Below are 13,511 nucleotides of genomic sequence, written 5' to 3' on the forward strand. Positions count from 1 at the left end.
TTTTTTCCCTACTATCATTGTCAGTGGGGACCAACTACCATTGTTCACATTCTTTAAAATATCTTCTTTTGTGTTTAGCACAGGACAACATGTGAGTGAGTAAATGTTTGGGTGAACTGTCCCTTTAATGACAATCGATAGCATGTTTAGTTATGTTACTTTAAGAGCTGCACACAGGCACACATTCGTTTTTTTTTCTCTCAGCTGTTTACTTTCACTTTAGACATAACCAACTGTGTTTATATGTAATCCTTGTGTGTGTTTTTAAAGTATTAGCGAATCAGATACAAAAGATAGCTTAGCCCATTAATCAGGCTTATGAAGCACATGCCAGAACAGCATGTGAACGAAATAATGTTATTTAACCAGCAAGGATTTAAAGCACATGCAAATAATGTACTTTAGTGATTGATATTTTGATATTTGTTCAAAAGAAACATGATCAGAAATTGTCATATCGCACACCCCTAATCGAATGTAAAGTTATGAGTATATGTTGTACATTTTCAGTGTGTGCTGTGCAGTGAATCTTGATCTATTGTACATTACGTATCCCAGTTGTGACTTGGCTAACTTTCAGAGCAGTAAGTTTGAGCTGTTCTTCACGGACAGGTTCGCATCACTCCCCCATGGACTATAGAGGAGCAGTTATTGAGATGAAAGTAGAGGTCGTACAGCCCTTCAGCATTACTGCACAAAGAGCGAACTACACTGCTATCTCTTTTCCTCCCTCTATCCCTCCCTCTCCTCCTCCGTGGCTAATTTTCTCTCCTCAGAATGCGGCTTGAGCATCTCCTCTCGGCGCCGCACTCGTGTGGACTGTTGACTCTCCACTATCTGTTGTTGTCCACAGAGCTACGAGACAAAACATCCCTCCACATAATCAGAGCTCTGCCATTAGCCTGCCTCTCAGGAGCTCAGCTTGTGGACTCATTAAACTCTCCCCCCCAGTGTGAAACAGATTCAGCTCAAAAATCAATACGCACTTTCCTGGACATAGTGACACTGTGCGTGTGTGTGTTTGAGGTCAGTGTCTTTGTGCTTCATAAGCGGAAAAGAAACAGAGTTTGAGAGCACACAAATGTAACGGCAGAATTTCATAAGCTTTATTTCCCAGCAGACTGCAAGTACAGTCCATTGATCAGTGCTTATTGACAGGATCTTTAGTTTAGATAGAGTGGAAAACAGGGAGTAGAGATCTGTCCTACAAGCAAAAATAGGTGGTATTTAGGTGATTTTATTTAACCTATATTCTTTTGAACATACAAATGGTTTGTTTGAATGGGATATTGTATGCAAAACTCACTTTTACCTCGTGTTTGCATATATATGTGTCTTAGCAGTGTGTGGACACAACCACCCTAAAGAAATAAAAATCAATTCACTCCTTTTTTTAATTCCCAAAAAAACCTAAATAGTTTTAATAATCAAGCCGTTTTGATTTTCTGAGCAGTGTGACATCACATTGCTCAAGCCCCACCCACGACTGCTGACAGACTGTCCTGTATTAGCATATTTCTACCCTCAGCCAGTCGTACACAGTTCTCCAGTCTCAGACATCAGAACAACTGAGGACACATTGGGTTATTTTGTTTTTTTAAGGTAACCCTCCACCGAATGTAGCTCATTATAATTTAAAGAGACATGCACCGAAACTATGAACAGAGCTGTTTCTGACAAGGTAAAAAGGGTGTTGTTTTACACGACCATTGAGGAATACCCTAACGAATCATACCAACTTGTGGAAAATTTGCATCTGATGTCCCCTTTAAAAATTATGTTTAGGCTGTTTTCCCTTAAATTAAATCAAGTGGCATCTTTTATGTAATTTATACATAATATATATAAAAGTTCACTAGAATTGGCAGTCTAAATGTTTACACCTAGTAGACCTAGTTTGATGTGGAAATTTTGCCTTCACATTTATATTTCCGTGAATGCTAGATTTGATAGTCAGGGTTTGGGAGAGTCTGAGAATTTAAAACAAGATGTGGATGCAAATCAATTCAGTTAGAAGTTTTTTGGTTCCTGTGATATCGAAGATTCTGGTTTCCTTTACCTGGTGTCCACTGTGTAATTTAAGAATTTAATCATATTTGAGTAATACATGCAGATATTGAATAAAGTGTTCACATAATTTTTTTTTTTTTTTTTTGAGTGACCTCTTTTTGTGTTCAACAGAAGCATGAAATCAAGTTTATCATCCTTGAAAGTGGAGGAAAATTTAGCCTAATGTAATATCACAAAAATACATTTCTTTGGGTTGCGAAGTAATCCAGAATCAGGTCTAAATGCTGTTTATGTCAGAATTTGTCTTTTAATAAAATGCATTTTAGACAAAGTCTAAGGATATTATAATTACTTTCAGAACTAACATAAATGTGTTCTCTCTCTCCTTCTCTCTTTCTCCCTCTCTCTATATTCAATCCTATATTTGTAGAGCTTCTTTGATGGCTGGGATATCAATAAGAAGAAGGATAAAACTAAGGGGAGGCACGATACCCTGATGGGTTGTGAGTAATTTTTTTCAGTCTTTGCATGCATATAATTTCAACATGATTTCAAAGTAATGCCTTCAGACATTTTCAGTTATATGGATGTTAAAACTTACTTTAGTTTCAAAATGTCTAATAATGTAAAGCTTTGATGTGCCTAAAACTAAAAGTGGGAAATTCACTAACAATAAATAACACCAGCTGGATAAATTGTTTATTTGCACATACTGTCTCTGCTGTTTTCGGACTCAGTTCACTAAAAGAGTTTAATAAATCAAGTAACACCAACATACAGTAATTAGTGTGCAATATCAAAACATTCCCTTTAATACATTTAATTTGCATAGAAAGAGACCTGTTTACTTTAAAAGTCATGTAACCGTTTAGTGATTTCACCCCATAGTGTGCTCATGCGATTGTGTTTGTGTTTCAGACGACCGTCACAGGGTGAAACTGCACCCGCTGCTCGGCGATCCCAACTCTGACTATATCAACGCCAATTACATCGATGTAAGTCAGCAGTCACATACTGTCTCCAGTCAGACTCACAAACATTCACACTGTTTCTGTTATTATGTGACTCCCCTGGAGTTTATTCGATATTTGTGGACACTCTCCCTTAGCCTTGCCATACTGTATGTGGCATATCATCATATCAGTTTTGATAGAAAACTTTTCAGACCACTAGCTGTCGTTTTAGTGGTGGGTGAAACTTGGTAGGTTGTTATTCCTGTCCAGGCGTATCTGACCTCCCAGAGGATTTTATAGCTGGTCAGATGAGGAAGTGTAGCCTACTGACATGTGTGGGGTAGTTTCAGGGTAATTTTGTGTCCAATTTCCCCTTATAATACTGAAGCAGTTGGGCACAGATGGTCAGCCGACCTTGCCTTCTGTAAACCTACTATTTAAAGCTTGCCCAATGTGCACCAGGTTGGACAAGACCACCTTCTCTTCATGGGACCCTGCTTAAACCAATAGTTCACCAAAAAAATGTAAACTCTGTCATCATTTACCCCCCATGTCGTTCCAAACCTGTATGACTCTCTTCTGTAGAACAGAAATGTTTGAATTTTCAAAATGATGATGAGAAAATGACTGAAGTCTTAATTTTGATTTAACTGTCTATTTAAAGAGACTTAAAAGATCTCTAAAGTCTTGCGATTTCGTCACCTTGACTCTTTGAACCTTGGATACAGCAAGTGATTTGCTGGATTATGTGGTGATTTCAAAGAAAAAGAAAGGGAAAGAATAGTAATGAATGAAGGCCTTGCAGAATCTGCAAAATCTTAATTATTTTACCAAAATAAGAGGGATTGCACAATGACCTGAATAAGATATTTCACATAAAAGCAGTTTACGTGTAGTCCACAAGAGAAAGTAATAGTCGAAATGACCCTGTTCAAAAGTGTACATACACTTGATTCCTAATCCTGTGTTGTTACCTGAATGATCCACAGCATTTTTTATTTGTTTAGTGTTGTTCATGAGTCCCTTGTTTGTCCTGAACAGTTAAACTGCCCGCTGTTTTTCAGAAAAATTGTTCTGGTCCCACAGATTCTTTGGATTTTCAGCATTTTTGTGTATTTGAACCCTTTCCAACCATGACTGTATGATTTTGAGATCTTTTTTGAGAACTTTTCACACTGAGGACAACTGAGAGAATCATATGCAACTATTACAGAAGGTTCAAACACTCACAGATGCCTCAGAAGGAAAAACAATGCATTAAGAGCCAGGGGTGTTTTTTTTCGTTTGGTGCTGCCCTTCAGAAGCTAAAGAAGATACTTACTTACTTAGGTTCCCCAGAAGAAAAAATAAGTAAAAATGCCCTGATCTCAAATTCCAAAAGTTTAAAGGAACACTCCACTTTTTTTGGAAATAGGCTCATTCTCCAACTCCCCCCGAGTTAATAAGTTGATTTTTTACCGTTTAGAAATCCATTCAGCCATTCTCCTGTTCTGGCGATATCACTTTTAGCATAGCTTAGCATAGATCATTGAATCCTATTAGACCAATAGCATCGCGTTCAAAAATGACCAAAGAGTTTCCATATTTGTCCTATTTAAAACTTGACTCTTCTGTAGTTATATCGTGTACTAAGACCGGTGGAAATGCAAAGCTGCGAGTTTCTAGGCTGATAAGATTAGGAACTACACTTCCATTCCGGCGTAATAGTCAAGGAAGTTTGCTGCCGTAATGTGGCCGAAGCAGGCGGAGTATTATCAGAAATGAGTTCCCAGCTAGTTTGTGCTGCGTGGTATTACTGCTCCTGCTTCAGCCTTATTACGGCAGCAAACTTCCTTGACTATTACGCCGGAATGGGAGTGTAGTTCCTAATCTTATCAGCCTAGAAAATTGAAACTTTGCATCTCCATCGGTCTTAGTACACGATATAACTACAGAAGAGTCAAGTTTTAAATAGGACAAATATCGAAACTTGTTGGTCATTTTTGAACGTGATGCTATTGGTCTAATTGGATTCAATGATCTATGCTAAGCTATGCTAAAAGTGATATCGCCAGAACAGGAGAACGGCTGAATGGATTTCAAAATGGTAAAACTCAACTTATTAACTCAGGGGGAGTTGGAGAATGAGCCTATTTCCAAAAAAAGTGGAGTGTTCCTTTAAGAATCAAGTTTAAGAAACATTAAGAATCAAGTATATGTAAACTTTTGAACGAGGTCGTTTTTATAAATTCAACTATTATTTCCTCTTGTTGACTACAGTATATGTAAACGTCTTTTATGTGAAATGTCTTATTCAGGTCAGTACTAAATAAGAAATAACATGAATTTTGTATGATCTCTCTTATTTTGGTAAAAATTAACATTTTACAGATTCTGCAAGGTGTAACTTTTGACTATAACTTCATGAAACTATAGTACAGTACATATCTTGTCATTTTCATTCCCTCTACATGTCACGATTGGCCATAATATAAATTTATCTTCAGTTACCTTGGAATTGTAGTGTTCAGTATAAACCAATATACAGGAGCAAAGCAGAGCATAGGCCAATTTACTAAGAATTGATTTCTTTTCTCTTTTTTTTCGTTTTATTTTGGCCTTGAGTGGAAAAGCGCAAAAAAGTCAAGAAAATACAAATAATGAAAGGATCCTTCTTTTTACTGTTTCTGGTAAACTTGGCAGTAAGTAGAGGCTATTAGGGGACATATTAAAGTGAGTGCAGCTCTGTTGTTTAATGTGTTTACTCCTTTTCATTGCTGTCTTTTCCTTTTGAATACCTCTTGAATCAACCCAATAAAGGAACTTGCAAGGAACTAGCTTACACAGTAATATATGGAGTAATTTAAAAGAGAAGTGTGTAATTTTTTCGTTGTTAAAATACTTTCGCAGTCTGAAAGGCTATTTGTTTGTTAATTTCCCTGAGAAGTGTAAAGTCGCTTTAAAAACATTCTGTTGTTTGAATCAGCCCGCATAGCAACGCTGACTCACACAATAGCGTGAGTTTGGGGGTGGGGCTATTAGTTTGTCCAAACAATGGCAGAAGGAAGGAGTGTCCCAGAAGCCAGTTTAAAAGAAATTGTTGTTTTTCAATTCAGTTTCAGACAGAAAAATTACACACTTTACACTTGAAGTTTAGTGTGCAAAGATTTTGCCCACCTTCACATCCAAAATATATGCCTCCATTTCAAGTGTCTGTCCCCTGGCGTAGAGCTTAGCTGGCTAACACAAGTCTCTCTCTTTCTTTCTTCTTCTAATTCTCTCTCTTTCTGTCTGTGATCTGTTAATCCTCTAGCTCTCTTCAGCCTCTCATTAACTAGAGTCTGTCTTGTCTTTTTCTACCCCCCTTCCTCACCTCTTCGACTCTTGGACCCTGTAGATTCGGATAAACAGGGAAGTAAGTACTTCACTGCTCTTTCTTTTCTTTCTCTCTGCTTTCTTTCCCTCTGTTCCTCCCATAGCTCTCTTTTCTTCCCCTTTTTGTGTCATGGCATTGCTCTGTTTGGATTACTTAAACATGAAGAAGAGTGGCTCTGTGTCACACAGATCTTCTTTATATTCATCCCTAAATGTGGATGCATAAAACTTTCAGCTTCCATCTGTTAGCTTTCTTATTTCTTACTGGTTCCTAGCTTTTACAGTTTCAGGTAAAAAAAAAAAAATTCTCTTCACCTTTTCATTCCCACTCTTCTTCAAAATACAGGTGGAGAGAGGGGTCAAAGATCAGGAGGTTAGTCTTTGTGGTAGGAAATTGCTGAAAACAAATCTTAAACCAGCATAAGGGGGCTTGCTGGTCTTAGCTGATGTAAGGTTTCTCTTATCTTGTCCAAGCTAGGGCTCAATTAAGAGTTCAGTCTACCAGCCTGACCAGTTGAAAAGAGACTAAAACTAGATTTCCTCAACCTCAACATCAGCAGAATAAATTTTTGTGTTCTCTACAAGCGATTTACTGAAGTTTGGACAAAATATAACTAGAGTTACTAACAGGAAGCCTAAATCTGAAGACAATAGACAGGCCAATATATTGCACCTTTAAAACTGAACAAAAAAGCAGGTTTGCTGGTTTTAGATGAGTTTTGGGCACTTGTCAGCTCATCAGACTGAAAGACCATCTGACTGAACAGCTAAAAACCTAACTAGACCAGATTAAACCAACTAAGACCAGCAAACAACCTTAGGCTGGTTTAAGCCCTTTTTTATTTACCAGCAGAACTTCTATTCTGGATGATGAATGTATGAAAAAGAGCATTCGGCAATAAAGCTCTTTCTGATTCTGATAATAACTTATATAAATACATGAGAATGTATTAAAAAAATAATTTGTTGATTTGAAAGTTATTATAAAATCTTATAAGTAATAGAGACCTTTTGCTGAAACCATTTTGATCTCTTGAGTGAAATAATCGCAAACAGCTTTATATGCAGTGCATTTATAGCATTGTTTCAGTTGCTAAGTGTTGTAAAGTGTTTTGTCAAGCCTTTTTATTATTTTTATTATTTTTTTCTCCCTTTAATGAGCTTCTGTGTCCTGTGTACTTTCCTTCTATTTTCAAATCAGCTATTAAATATACTGTATAACTTTAAGCATGATGCTCTGTATCATCATCTTGAAAAATCGCTGCATTTCGGCTACACTGGGGTAGTTGCAGCTTTGGGCTTGTGATAGGATCATCATGGATTTGATAGCAGATAGGGCAACCCATGAACTGAATCATTACTGAGATCCCCTATCGGTATCGTGCCCTTGAGCAAAACATGTACCTCACATTTTCTCCAGCGGGACGGTCCCTCTTAGTGTGCTATAAATCTAGTTGCACTGCTGCGTAAAGTACTACACCTTTTTTCAGGCCTGTGTGGCTGTTCTTTGCTCTTTGACCATGGAGATCTATATAGTTTAGAAGCTTGTTTTCACCATGGGGTAAAAACTATATAGGTAGGTACATAAGGCAAAACTTAAAGGAGAAGTCACTCACTTGGATGACCCCCATGTCATCCAAGATGTTCATGTCTTTCTTTCTTCAGTCGTAAAGACATGAGGCTTTTTTAGGGAAAACATTCCAGGATTTTTCTCCATATAAGCCCCTACTTTTTTATCACACTGTTTAATTGAGTATTTATGGAAAATATATAGCTGCCTTTATATGTTAGGAAGGGAGTCATTGACAATGGGATCATTGTACAGTAGTCAACATTTGTGGATCAAAACCTTTCATCAAAGTTGTCCTAAAACCAAAACAATACCTGTTCTTGTCTTAGGACAACTTTTTTGATCCACTTCAGATGTTGACTCCTGTATTTGAAGGTCCCTGGCAATAAACATGTTTGAAAACCCTTGGTATAACTAATAGAAAATCATTCTACTACTTGAATCATCAAAACAAAGCTCCTTTGGACCAGTTATCTTCCCAGTGTTTTTCCCTGCACCTCCTTTATTCTCCAAACCCCATAAACTGATGAATCCTTTCAGTGTGGAACAAACATCCCCCACTATTTCTTTTTCCATCTACAGTGTATCTGTTTCTATGTTTGTTTGTACAGTGTGCAGGAAATAGCTCGGCCCAATCTAAATTGTAGTGGGCGTCTGCAGTGTTCTAAATGGAGCAGCAAATGCTCAGCAACAATGAAGAACATGTCTCTATTATTTCGCTAACGTCTGTTTAATGAAAACAGATCCACTTTTTGGGAGCTTCCCCAGGTAGTTCTTTGAAAAGCCTTAGCTTTGATGAATATATTGCATGTTTTGAGATGTTCCTGGAGTTTCTTTCTCCCAGTACATTCCAAACATGAGCTGATGGAGGAATCGTGTAGCGAGCTCATGTCCTCCATGATGAGTTTTAAGTCTGGGCAAATGAGTATTACTTTTGTAGCAGAGTGGCTTTTTGTTTGTTTGCTCTTTGTGCCTCAGACGTATTAATAGTGTTGGAAAGTAACAAACACTACTAGCTATGCTACTAACTTTAGTTTTCAAAATAAAGTAGCTTTTGAGTTCCCTTCCGGGAACTCAACACTGCGTCATACAACGCTATGGGGAATGCCATTGGCGAACCCGGCTCTGAATCAGTGTTCAACCAATAGGATGACGGGAGTGACGTCACCGACGTGGTGACGTAATGCGACCAGGAAGTATATAAGCACGTGCGTTTTAAACCGGCTTCAGCTTTTGTCATTCAGCGAAGCGCTCTATGTTGGTCTGTCTGTCTGGTTTTCATTGCTGTTTTTTTGTGCCAGTTTGCACAGCTTTTATTTGAGCAATGTCAACAAAAAGGGGAAAGAAATTTGTGGCGGTGCAGCAGTCACACAGACGGTGTGTTCCTCCCTGCCAGCGATTCATCATTGGTGGGGATACACACAGTCTGTGTGTTCTCTGCTTGGGAGCGGAGCATGCTCAGTCAGCCCTCGAGGGGGCTGGCTGTCCGCAGTGTGAGCACCTTCCACTGCGGGTGCTCCGTTCCCGGTGGGCTCTCTTCGAGGAGGGAGCCTTCACCAGCATTCCTCGCGGGTCTGGCCCCGCTTCCGCCAAGGCGGAGTGGCAGCTGCACTCGTGGGGTTCGCAGCTCGATCTGCTGGAGGGAATGGAGACGGGTGATCCACTATCTCCTTCCTCACCTGGTGGATCGGTTGACCTCCTCCTGGATGCAGAAGCCCGCACTGCGGTTTCTTCCCCCTGGGAGGAGGTATCAACACTTCTCTTATCTTCCTCCGAGGAGGTTGATGTAGAGAGTGTTGATCTCCCCCAACCGCCTGTTAAGTCCCTGCAGTTTGAGGAGCTCCTGGAGGTGGTAACTCGTGCGGTAGCCAGGCTTAACATCAGCTGGCCCGCCGAGCACACTCATGAGCCGCAGGAAAGCAAATTGGATGAGCGCTTTCTGCGGACACACAAACCACCTCCGGGGTGGAGCCTTCCGTTTTTCCCTGATCTCCACAGTGAGCTGTCGAGATCATGGGAAAAAACATATTCAGCCCGTGTCTTCACCCCCTCCTCCGATTATTACGGTAACTTGGGAAGGGTAGAGGAGCACGGCTATAAGATGATGCCGAGGGTTGAGCAGACGCTGGCGAGCTATCTGTCGCCCGCAGCGGCATCATCTTTGAAGGCTCCATCCTTGCCCACCAAGCCGTTGAAACTTACATCTAGCTTGCTGGGCAAGGGGTACGCGGCAGCAGGTCAGCAATGTCTGTGTTTCAGGCATACCAGGCTGACCTGCTAAAAGACCTAGACGAAGGCAGGGAGGTAAACGTCTCAGAGCTGAGGCTTACAGCAGATTTGGCTCTCCACGCCACTAAGGAGACCGCCCGTGCTGTTGGGCGGTCTATGGCAGCCCTTGTGGTCGCGGAGAGACACCTATGGTTGTCTCTGTCCGATATGAAGGAGAAGGACAGGGCCCTTCTGCTGGATGCCCCGCTCCAGTCTCCTGGTCTGTTTGGCGACTCGGTAAAAAAGTGAGGCGGTTGTCAGCAGATACCAGGAGGCCCGCAGACAGTCTGCTGCGTTCCAACAATACCTCCCTCGCCGTGTCTATTCCTCTGGGGCTGCTGGACGGGAGCAGCCCCAGCCGCGTACCAGCTCCTCACACCGCCAGACTCAGAAAGCCAGCGTGGCCGCCCGTGCCCCTCCTGACAGAGCTAGGGGGCGGGGCAGGCAGCGCTCTAAGTCGGGGACCTCTAAGTCCAGGCCCGACCTGAGGGTCGTCCTGCAGTCGAAGAGGTCCTCGGCTAAACGGCCCTGACTTTTGTGGCTCAGGGCCATTGAGGGCAGCCCCTCTCGGGGAAGAAGCGGGTCTACCACATTATATGGTGCCCACTCTTTCTCGGGGCCCTCAGGAGACCAGTCAGCTAACCCTGCCAGTGTTTCAGGGCGCGGCAGTCTCCCGCAAACCTCTGCTGGGTTTTCCACCCGACATCGTAGCGGACTCAGTAAGTTTGCCACCCCTACGGGGGTCCTCAGAGCAATTAGTTCAGGTGTCGCTTGCCAGTCAGCTGTTACAGGCCACCAAATTAGTTTCTCAACCCCTACCAGAAACCAGTCTCGAGAGGTTGGTTCCCTTAGTACACTTTCTGGCAGCATGGAAACTACTGCCGAATGTGTCTTCGTGGGTCCTGCGTATGGTAGAGAAAGGATATCAAATCCAGTTCGGCGCTCCTCCGCCGCCTTTCAGCGGGGTGTTTCCTACTCTGGTAGGCCCAGAGCAGGTTCTGGTGATGGAACAAGAAGTAAATTCTCTTCTAAGGAAGGGGGCCATCCTCAGCACAGAGAATCCGGGTTCTACAGCCGGTACTTCATCGTTCCCAAGAAGGATGGAGGGCTGCGGCCCATCTTAGATCTCAGACTACTGAACCGCTCAGTCATGAAACTGAAGTTCAGAATGTTAACTATCAAGCATGTCATGTCTCAAATCAGGTCCGAGGACTGGTTTGTCACGATAGATCTCAAAGATGCATATTTCCATATCTCCATCCTTCCTCAGCACAGGAAGTTTCTCAGGTTCGCTTTCAGGGGCGAAGCTTACCAATATCGAGTTCTTCCTTTCGGCCTAGCACTCTCACCCCGCACGTTCACGAAGTGTGTGGATGCTGCGCTAGCTCCTCTGCGACTCCAGGGCATCCGTATACTCAACTATATAGACGACTGGCTGATTTTAGCCAGTTCAGAACAGTTAGCGGCTCAGCATCGAGATGTTGTTCTCTCTCACATGAAAAAATTGGGGTTGAGGCTCAATGCCAAGAAAAGTGTGCTGTCTCCATTACAGAGAACCACTTATCTAGGTGTTGCATGGGATTCGACCACGATGCAGGCACGAATGTCTCCTGCTCGGATCGAGTCGATCCTCACTGCAGTCAATGCGGTCGGGCTAGGCCTGTCACTCACTGTCAAACAGTTTCAAGTACTGTTAGGTCTCATGGCAGCAGCAGCCAACGTAATACCTTTTGGCCTACTGTATATGAGCCCGCTACAGTGGTGGCTCAGGACCAAGGGATTTTCCCCGAGGGGAGATCTGTTCCGCAAGATCAAGGTCACGGTCTTGGGAGCTCTGTGTCACCGCGTCACGCTAGCGACAGATGCATCCCTCACCGGGTGGGGAGCGGTCATGAGTGGCCGCTCGGCCTCCGGCCTGTGGACCGGTCATCATCTCTCATGGCACATCAATTGCCTAGAGATGTTGGCAGTTGGCAGGCTCAATTGGACCTCTTTGCGACTCGAGAGACATCGCAATATCCCCTCTGGTACTCTCTAGCGCCTCCAGCTCCGCTGAGTGGCCGAGGCTTAGTCTGTACGCTTTCCCCCCGATCGCTCTGCTCCCAGGAGTTCTAGAAAGAGTACGCCGGTACGGAGTCAGTCTACTACTAGTAGCCCCGTATTGGCCGGCCCGAGTATGGTTCTCGGACATCATTTCCCTCCTCGACGGCTCTCCGTGGGAGATTCCGATCAGGAAGGACCTTCTTTCTCAGGCTGGGGGCGCAGTCTGCCACCCCCACCCGGAGAAGTGGAAACTATGGGTGTGGCCCCTGAGGGGGCACACCTCATAGACGGCGGCCTCTCAGCCGAGGTTGTTGAGACCATCCTTCATTCTAGAGCTCCCTCTACAAGGAAACTGTATGGCCTTAAATGGAAAGTTTTCACCTCGTGGTGTAAAGGGCGACACGCTGACCCAGTTCACTGCCCGGTTGGTACAGTGCTGGAGTTCTTGCAGTCTCGCCTCTCCACAGGGCTAGCCCACTCCACCCTGAAGGTGTACGTGGCGGCATTATCGGCCTTCCACACCCCGCTTGGTGGCCTGTCAGTGGGCAAGAACCCTCTGGTCGTACGTTTCCTTCGTGGTGCACTCAGGATGAGGCCTCAGGTGACACCCAGAACCCCCTTGTGGGATCTCGCTGTGGTGCTTGAAGCCCTCTCTCGGCCTCCATTTGAGCCCATAGAGGAGATTTCAGATCGCTTCCTTACAATTAAGATGGCGCTGTTGTTGGTTCTTACTTCTCTGAGGAGAGTAGGAGACCTTCAGGCCCTTTCAGTGGCCCCTTCTTATATCGACTTTGCGCCCGGTTTGGCCAAAGCGTTCCTCTACCCTAGACCCGGGTATGTACTGAAGGTCCCAACAGCGGTACCACAGCCAGTCACCCTACAGGCCTTTTATCCTCCTCCATTCGTGGAGAGCGACCATCGGAAGTATACCTGTATGTGTCCAGTGCGAGCACTGGACACATACATCCACAGAGCTGCCCTGTGGCGAAAGTCAGAGCAACTATTGGTCTGTTACGGTCCCCCAAAAAGGGGGCTCCCGGCAACAAAGCCTACAATCAGTAGATGGATCGTGGATGCCATAACTACTGCATATGAGTCCTCTGGCCTGCCATCACCGATGGGCGTCAAGGCTCACTCAACTCGAGGCATGGCGGCCTCTAAAGCTCTGCTAGCAGGTGTCCCTATTCAGGACATCTGCAGTGCGGCGGGTTGGTCCACACCCCTGACCTTTGTTAGGTTCTATGAATTAGACCTACGAGCTACAAGCTCATCTGTCCTAAGTTGACAGCGAAGGCGCTATCCCTCGTGAGCTC

At 43.5% G+C, this 13,511-nt stretch overlaps 1 protein-coding gene across 1 annotated transcript in view; it reads left to right on the forward strand.

Moving 5' to 3' along the window:
- The window catches only part of ptprub (protein tyrosine phosphatase receptor type Ub), a 331,954-nt gene that overhangs the window by 303,730 nt on the left and 14,713 nt on the right, over nt 1–13,511 (forward strand). Inside the window, exons 19-21 of the mRNA XM_073847765.1 lie at nt 2,441–2,513; nt 2,929–3,005; nt 6,340–6,357. Of these exons, the coding sequence (XP_073703866.1) occupies nt 2,441–2,513; nt 2,929–3,005; nt 6,340–6,357 (168 nt within the window). The remainder of the gene's footprint in view (nt 1–2,440; nt 2,514–2,928; nt 3,006–6,339; nt 6,358–13,511) is intronic.

The sequence above is a fragment of the Garra rufa genome, chromosome 9, assembly GCF_049309525.1.
Source record: "Garra rufa chromosome 9, GarRuf1.0, whole genome shotgun sequence".
In the NCBI taxonomy this organism is placed as follows: Eukaryota; Metazoa; Chordata; class Actinopteri; order Cypriniformes; family Cyprinidae; genus Garra; species Garra rufa.